Source organism: Lepisosteus platostomus, chromosome 17, assembly GCF_059453375.1.
Source record: "Lepisosteus platostomus isolate fLepPlt1 chromosome 17, fLepPlt1.hap1, whole genome shotgun sequence".
Taxonomy (NCBI): Eukaryota; Metazoa; Chordata; class Actinopteri; order Semionotiformes; family Lepisosteidae; genus Lepisosteus; species Lepisosteus platostomus.
The window spans coordinates 306,812-315,673 of NC_142627.1; the positions used below are offsets into that span (position 1 = coordinate 306,812).

Here is an 8,862-nt window from a genome sequence, read left to right on the forward strand (position 1 = left end):
TAAAAACACGTTTGCGTTTGTTTGGGAGCTATATTATGTATTTTTCATATGTACGATATAATGATGTGTTCCTGCTTACACATCACAGAACTTTAAAAGCTAGAAAAACAGGTTTTGATTCACATTATCTGGTGAGCCTTGTTTTGTCAAAGGACAGCACATTCTTTGAAAAGAGCGCAAATGTAGTAGCAAGGGTTAATTGCACTATGGACCACACAAAGAAATTTAAAATAGTCTTCTTTAGGTGTGAGGGCAGGAGTGGATCAGAGCAGGCATAATCAGCAAATAAATAAGAAAACCAAGAATAGGGCAGGTGAGACGAGTATCCAGAGAGCGAGTGATCAGAAAAAGGAAACAATTGTTACGCCCGGGTTTTCGACACCATTTTTTTTAACTTGCTAATGCATCAGACACATTTTCCTTAAATCAATTGTTGATTTAAAGTTTGACAGTAACCCTAACACTAACCCTATTTTATTTTTTCAAAGAAATGTTTGTTAAAAAAAAGAAGTCATGGCTCTAGCTGTATTTGAACACCCAACATGTGATGTATAAGTCAGGAACCTAACCCACAGTGCCACTGGCAAGGTCACATGAGGAGTGTTGAAAAAGCCCTACAGAAACAGTATCAACAGACATTGTACAGCTTGTACTATTCTTGTGTTGCAGTACATGAATATAATTATATCGTTATTAATTTCTTTAGATACGCGATTCCATATTATATTCCCTTTTAATCAAATACTAAAAGTATGCTTGTTGACTCGGGTATCACGTTAGTTAAAGACTTCGATGTTTAAAATGTTTAGGGAGAAATGGAATACTGATGTGTAGACCAGCCATATACTGTATGTTTATGTTCCAAAATTAATATCGTTTATGGCCTTCACACGCGTTACAGTATGCTCCTATTCTTTTTATGCTCAGCTACTAAGATTTCCCTTCAGTGGTAAAATTCTATATAAATATTCAATACTTAAACGGGCACAGTAAAGACATTAAATATACATATACATACTGTATACAGTACAGTTTGCATACAGTAATAAGGTTATGTTCCTAAATCAATATCTTTTATAAGCATGTGAAAGGCATGGTAAATCGGAGATTCTCAAAAATTACTGTACTTTGCATGATTGGAAACAAATGCCTGATTGCGAAATGCTGTGGTGTTACTTTTACAAAGACGGTCAATGAAAAAAAGAATGTGGACCAGGGCAATACTTTGAGTTTACAACTTGTCCAAGGTGATTCATTATTAATACTATTAGTAATATCTTCGTTAAAGACTTTGATGGCGACAGCTCAAACATGAGAGGTTGAGCTTTATTAGCTCCACCTTGCGGAAATTCTGGATACTATTATTTTACTTGCGGTACCACGTGGTATTATGATATGATAATTTACGGTAACTCGCGGTAGACTGCGTCAAGCGCACCGCAAAATAATGCAGTATCGCCTGCTTGTTTTGAATGGCTGCATCTGTATATATTCCAAGATAATTAAAGATTAGGAAGAATACACCCCTTACAGACGGGGATTGCCAGTGTGTGCTAGTGCAGGGCCGGGGGACGCAGCGAACATCTTCTCTGCTTCGAAACTAGAAGTGTGTGCCAGGTATCACAAACTTTATCTAAACTCTAAGAGACCTGTTTTAGTCACCTAAAGCTGTAGCTGTCTGATAAATAAAACATTAAGCATGTGTTAGGTCAATGAAGTCATTTGTTAGGAGATGAATTAAAAGTAGGAGAAAATAAATCTATTTCCAAATGGGAAAATAAGTCACAAGCAGAATTGCTTTCTAAAGTTTGGAATGATATTTCTTGGAATACTTCCATTATGTTAGCAATCATTACGCTAAAAAAATAAAGACCCTGTGCAGGGCTCAAGTTGGGGATATCCCCACGCTGTACAGGTAATGGGGATCCCCTCCAGCACCACCAATGTGCAGCCCCACCTGGATGATGCGACGGCAGCCGTAGTGCACCAGAATGCTCACCACACATCAACTATTATGGACGGGGGCTCAGGCGGGCACCCTTGCCGCATCTGGTCGGCCCAAAGTATAGGTGGCTCGAACCCGGGACTTCCGCGTCTCTCTGCAGCGACCTAGCCCCGTGAGCTAAAGAGAGATCTCTCCACAGCCCAGTAGCTGTGGTCCTGCTATCACAGGGAAGGGCGGTGACGTCACCCGCTCTGGTACGCCGGCTCTTACACAGTGCCTGTCGGCCGCAAGCGTTACACTCTGGGGGCTCGCTGTGGTCCTGCTATCACAGGGAAGGGCGGTGACGTCACCCGCTCTGGTACGCCGGCTCTTACACACAGTGCTTGTCGGCCGTAAGCGTTACAATATGTTTAGGGTTGTTTTTGAGTGAAAATCTCTTCGGTTCAGAATGGGGTATAATTTTTCCCGTAAGAAATAATGGAATTTTTATTTTCGATTTTCGATCTACTGCCATCTGAACAGATTTTCAGGAACGAATTAGGTTTGGATACCGGGATATGAGTGTATTGCACAAGTGGAAATTATGTGGAAGTGCATTTAACACAAAGCACAGGAGACACTTGTTTACCCAAAGTGTTGTGGGCTGTGGATGAGATCCTTGGATTAATTTGAAACTAGCAACCAATGGGGCCAACGACCCTCTTGTTTGTGACCTTCCTTGTGTTCTGATGGCACTACAGGGTGAGAAGGTGGAACTGAGGTTGTAAGGGATGTTTACTCCTTTGATGTTTGGGTTTGAAGGGCTCTTTAGTGCTAAGAGCTATTCATCAGATGCAATACTGATGAGAGTAAGACAGAAGGAGACAACTGACTCCTGCTTCTCCAGATATGATATAGATCATCCACTAATAGATGTTTGATTTATTGAAAACATGCTAAAAATAATTTAAATATAATTCATTTTTTATTAAAATGCCAAAGTTAGTTACTCCACAGCACCCTCCTAGCACAGATAAATGGAAGCTTATATGTACATGGAAAGTCATTCCAAAGACTGCTACCTAGAAAAAAGAAAAAAATGTTTTTAATTTCTCACAAAGAAAAATATTGCATTGTATGGGAATTCACATGTCTTCTTTTTCTGAAATAACATATCCAATGTCATTAACACATACTGCCATTGTGCAAATCAGCTACTTAAAACATTCTGGTGCTTTTTATAGTTCAATTTATAGTGAAGTCAATGACAACTTTTTTGGACATACAGAACATTATATATAGAAATGTAATTATAGCCAATTCAGTACTCATTCAGTACATAATGCATATATATATAATTCAGAATATGTGAAATAAAGTTTTGCTCAGTGAAGCATTTGAGAAAGTATTCACAAAAATCAATGATCAGTGGTTTTCTGGTTACAGCATCACAGAGTTTTTACCAGCATTTTAGTTCAACAATCATACACAGACTAAATGAAAAGGCAATTTGATCACCATTACTTGAAGGTGTATTTTTAATATTGTTTCAGCAGATTCCCTCAGTTATCAACTGTTCTCTGTATTACACACACAATAATGTGAAATGAATGCTTCTCTTCATTGTCTGAAATATCTGTCTAGAAAACTGAGGGTTAAGGTTCTGGTTTTCTGTCTATGGATATCCTTCAAGAATCCTATATCTTAACTGCAGGACAAAAGTAAGTTGCCCAAAAAATTGTGCTTTGTAGCTACCGACACCCTGCAGGAATCTTTGATTATAGTTTGAAATATTTATTTGTAATTGAAAGAGAAACAAGCTAAATATGTATCTAACAAAAAACAATGTAAAATATTACATGCTGGTTTGTTACCTTTCCAGTTGAGTTGCAGGCAGTGTTCCTGTTGGTAGTTATTGGGCTCTCCAGTGGCCCAGAGTGTATAGTTCCATGGGGTCCCATCAGCCCAGGTCCACGTCCCTTCCTATTGAACAAGATGTGAGACACAATTAAAACTGTTGACTTTTAACTGACTTTAATGTCATTTGCTGACACTTGACTTGTTCTTTAAGCATTCAAGTTTCAATAAAAAATATTCATATTAACAATATATAGATACACTATAAAATAAAGGTGAATACTTTTTCAAGGTTCAATGAATGGATGGATGGATTGATAGATCTTGCTCATTTAAAGGTATCGCAGTAAATTTCATCCAGTCTTTTCATACTAGTGAGTTTGAACCTCATCCACTTTTCTGTTCCAGATAACTACAGTTATTTGCATTAAAGAATGTTTCCTTTTTTCTATCCAAACTATGACCCTGTGTCCTGTTTTTGCTACACAGTGAGAAAGAGTGTCCTGGGTTGAACCTAAACCCATAGATATCACTTTACACTTGACAACGTTACATTTTATTTTTCATGCCTGCCAAATCCACAATGTGTTTGCATATTGGATGGATCTATTATATTTCCTATAACAGAATCCAGACAATGTACTTAAACCAGGAAAAACACTGGGCCTGAAAGATAACCTTGAGTACTTCTGTACCTTTCTGCAGTCCGTGCCTCCCAGCCAGACTGAGTGCTCCCTGTCATCCTCACTTCTGATCAGGGTCAACAGGAAGTTGTTAACATGCTTATCAGGCACTGAGGGCAGAAGTGACCTCAGCTGATGGCAGTGGTGCTTAGAGGACAGAAACAGAGACACAGTTATACCATCAGAAGTACTGAGAGTGGATAAACATAAGACACTTATTTTGTGTTTAGTATAGCTTGAAGTTTCCTATGACACACTAACATATCCACACACAGTATAACAAATTATATGGCCAGACTTTTATTTACTGTTTTTGCAAGGACTGCTGTGAGACAATGAGTTGTCTGGCTGGCATATGTTTAATAATGGCCGCCTGACCATAACTGCTGTTGGTGGTTATTACTAAACCGAACTCTGATCTTTAACTTGCTAATGTTATCTGCGCATCAGTGCCTGTGAATAGAGCTAGGCCTACAGTATGAACTGACTGTATACCTACTGAATATCTTCTTCAAATAAGTCTAAACATTTTTAACAACACATTTGTTTAGGGGATGTGAATTAAGACATTTTTCTAAATTAAGACGTCTCAGATAATCCTTTATTTTATATGTTTCTTTAATTCACAACTCAGTTCTAATAACCTGTAATGCACCCATAACGTTTCAGCCCCAGCAGGTAATCTGTACAGTAGCGTTATCGTCTTTTCGCAGATCACTGGGATTGACTCCATTACAAATTAGCTCTAGACACCTCTCAGTAGTCTACTTGAATAATCACAGTAAACAAAAACAAAATCAGAAACAGCCTGGAACTTGGACAATATTTACTGTTGCATCAGCCCATGTCATTCTTTCTGTAAAGAACTTGTAGCAGAGGTCATTAAACTTCATCCAGCCTGTTGGACACGTGCACTGGCAGTCATAGGTTCCTGAAACGGGAGACATGTCAGCTGATATCATCTTTCAGGTGAAGCATCCAACCAACAAGACCAATTTCTGTGTGGATGTAATCATATTGCACAGTTTATTGCTTGTAAAAATGTATGAGATAGCCATGCCATACAGAAACTGGAGTAAAGTACCTATCCTACCAATCAAGCTGAATTAAAAATAAATAGTTCAGGTGGGTAGTTGTGTCAGCATGCGTAAGCTGCAAAAGAACAAGTAATAGGTTTATTCCATGCTGAAAATAGAAGAAAGAAAACAACGTTTCAGCTGTGAAGCCTTGGCTGCCGAAATGTTGTGTTTTCTCCCTTCTCTTTTCAGCATGGAATAAACCTATAACTTGACTGGAAAATAAGTTTACTTTGTCTCTAACTTTGCTATTGGATACATTTTTAAATACATTAGAATAAAAGGCCATAGTGGATATGTCCTCACACTGTAAAACAACTTTTCATTACCCAATAAAACTGAAGAGAGACTGAGACACATATTTCACAGAGCAATAATTGTGAAGGGCAAGACTTGGATGGAAGAAATTTGTTCTAAATTACTTTTTTACTCAGGTGAGAGTTTATAACGAGTGTCAGTGAAGGGAATGCCTTACCTGTCACCACACTGAGAGTGAGTAAAGTGCACAGCAGAGCAGATAACAAACACTTCATGTTGCCAGTTTTCTAGAAGAACAAGAGTGGAGTGTGAGGTTAGTGTGAACAGGGCTGAATGGAGGGGAAGTGTAGTATGATGTTGGTGTGCAGGGGGCTGAATGTTATTAGTGTTAGGTAACCGAGAGAGAGTCTCAGTCACATAATGTCATTGAAGGGCCTGAATTAAAATGTGTTGAATTTATTTGTTTTGAAGTATTCAGACTCATGAACACACTCTATCCTTGAAGTACCTTTGGAAGCAATTACAATGCAAGTATTTTTGAGTAGTTCTCTACCTTGTTTATCACACTGCCTTGGTGCCATTCTCAATACAATTTAAGCTAGGACTTTGACCGTGCTACTTCATTGTGTTTTGTTAATGTATTTTCGATCCCTATCCTACTTTAAGGTTTCCAACCTTAAAGCAGGATAGGGTTCGAAAATAAACCTATAACTTGAATGAAAAATAAGTTTACTTTTGTCTCTAACTTTGCTATTGGATACATTTTTAAATACATTAGAATAAAAGGCCATAGTGGATATGTCCTCACACTGTAAAACAACTTTTCATTACACAATAAAACTGAAGAGAGACTAAGACACATATTTCACAGAGCAATAATTGTGAAGGGCAAGAAACTTAGATGAAGTGGCAGGCCTGCCTCAAAGATTTCCCAGTATTTTTCTTCATCTGTATTCCCATCATGAAACTATGATGTCGCAGTCGTCAGCCCTGGTTCCAATTCCAGACATACTGTAAGGAGCTTTCTGTGTGGAGTTTGTATGTTCTCCCCGTGTTCATGTACTCCCTCCAGATGCTCTGGTTTCCTCCCACAGTCCAAGGACGTAGTGGTAAGCTAATTGGCTTCAAGGCAGATTGGCCCTGGTGTGAGTGTGTGTGTGTTTGTGTCTATATCTCTGCCCTGTGTTGGACATGTCCATTGCTTGCTGTGAGTAGTCCCTGCCTCCTCTATGACCCCGAGTTGGATGAAGTGGTTAGAAAATGGATGGATGTGTTCCCATCATGACAGCTGTCCACTCCTTGCTGCTGTATCGCATTATGTTGCCAATGCCATGTTTGACAGCATGGTTTGCAGTACCACTTATATACATTGCTGGAATCTCTTTGTTGAAATTTAGATGAGTTTCACTAGCTTTGTGAAGTGACTGGGATTTTGGTGACTCATGGACATTTTCTCCATCTAGGCCATTTAATTCTGAACACAAAGTCACTATTGACAATGGCTTCCCTAACCAGTTTGCTCCTTGCCCAGTTTAGAGAGACTGCCTGATCTAAGGACTGTCTGGGTGCCCTCCACTTCTTTATGATGAACTTCACCATGCTCAAAGACATACTAATGATGTTTGAAATGTTTTACCTTTCTCCTTATTTGTGCCTTTATATAACTTAATATCTGAGTTGTTTTGAAAGATCCTTATTCTTCATGGTTGCATCTTTCCTTGAAATTCAATAACTGTCTAAGGGACCATATAGAGGTTGGTGTATTTATTTTAAAATCAGAGGCCACACAGGTGGAGGCTAACTTTGTGGCTCATTAAGGTATTTTTGTACACCTAATTTAATTTAGGTCTTCCACGGCATAGGATTTGAATTCTTATGCAATCATAATATTTACATTTTTTCTTTCACATTAGCTGTTTCTTCCTTTTCTTTTTTTGTTTTAAATGTGTGGATGAGGTTAAACAAATATTAAAATGAACTCCAAAGTGTTATGGCTGCTGAACATTAAAGCATCAAAATGTGAAAACTGTGCAGGCTCTGAATAATTTTGCAAGGCACTGTATTAACTTACTAGAACCAGTTTCCTGTCTAATTCAAATAACTGTGGCTTAGTTCCTTTTCAATTATCAGTTAAATAATAAATGTCTAAATAAACAAACTAAATCCTAATTCACCTGTTTTTTTTTAAAAAAGGAGAGTCCTACCTGTGGACAGCACAGCCAACCAGTTTCTTTCCCTGTGTAGAAATGAGCTGTGTGCAGTAAAGCAGTCTGTCTGTGTATGTGGGGCTGAATACCTAGGACTTTTATATTAGGGGCTGTGCTCAGTCATACCATTTTTTATTTGTTTTGAAATGGATTGTGTTAGAAATTTCTACACACTGAGGTTAACCTTCAGATGCTTTAGAGTTGAATTTTTAGAATGTTGCAATGTCTCATGCTGTCAATAACCCAGAGTTTATCTTCCCTGCTGTAAACAACTTTGTTATTTAACATGTTAATATTCAAGATAGCAATAATATTTTTATAGAACAGATGACTACATTTTGTGTGATGAATGCATATATATGCAAATATTTAAAAAATAACTACAGCAATGGTAAGTAAAACAAACTAAAAATTACACACACTTATATAGAATGGTATACACAAGTATTAAGTTGCCTTTATATAAATTAAAAACAGTTAAAAGTTAGAAATGTTGCTGACTTCCATGAATATGGGTATCTGGAAAATATTGGAGCTGCTTCTATATAATTGGAAAAAAAACACAGATGTGGGAGAAAGTTCAGTTTTTGCTCCCAGCGACCTGTTAATGTTATTATTATTAATATATAGTAATACATGACCACATGTACAGATTTATTTCTGCTGTTTCAGATTCTAAATGTTATACTCGGGTTGAAATATAACTCGCCCAATGAAAAAAAAAACTAAATCATTTTGTAATTGTTTTCTCATGGCAAACATTTGGCACAGCAGCCTGTCACGCAATCGTAGTGGTGTTATCTGTTTCTGGTTTGGGCTCAGGCTCCTGGTTTACACAATGTGAGGCAAAGGCCTCC

General features: G+C 37.8%; 1 protein-coding gene across 1 annotated transcript; it reads right to left on the minus strand.

Annotated features, from left to right (window-relative positions):
* Window positions 1-2,890: 2,890 nt before the first annotated feature.
* LOC148645913 (galactose-specific lectin nattectin-like) lies at window positions 2,891-8,142 on the minus strand. The gene is made up of 6 exons (XM_088609982.1): window positions 8,003-8,142; window positions 6,016-6,085; window positions 5,295-5,395; window positions 4,477-4,611; window positions 3,799-3,907; window positions 2,891-3,006 (listed from the first exon to the last, which is right to left on the minus strand). The coding sequence occupies exons 2-6, from the start codon at window positions 6,071-6,073 to the stop codon at window positions 2,927-2,929; spliced, it is 483 nt and encodes a 160-aa protein (XP_088466108.1). The 5' UTR covers window positions 6,074-6,085; window positions 8,003-8,142; the 3' UTR covers window positions 2,891-2,926.
* Window positions 8,143-8,862: the final 720 nt, after the last annotated feature.

What these genes read in the sequence shown, in the direction of transcription:
- LOC148645913 (XM_088609982.1), bottom strand. Translation starts at nt 6,073, where the DNA reads ATGAAGTGTTTGTTATCTGCTCTGCTGTGCACTTTACTCACTCTCAGT. An exon ending in TGACATGGGCTGATGCAACA is followed by an intron (nt 4,612 to 5,294) that starts GTAAATATTGTC and finishes CTGTCCTCTAAG; the next exon opens with CACCACTGCCATCAGCTGAG. An exon ending in CCTGCAACTCAACTGGAAAG is followed by an intron (nt 3,007 to 3,798) that starts GTAACAAACCAG and finishes TCTTTTTTCTAG; the next exon opens with GTAGCAGTCTTTGGAATGAC.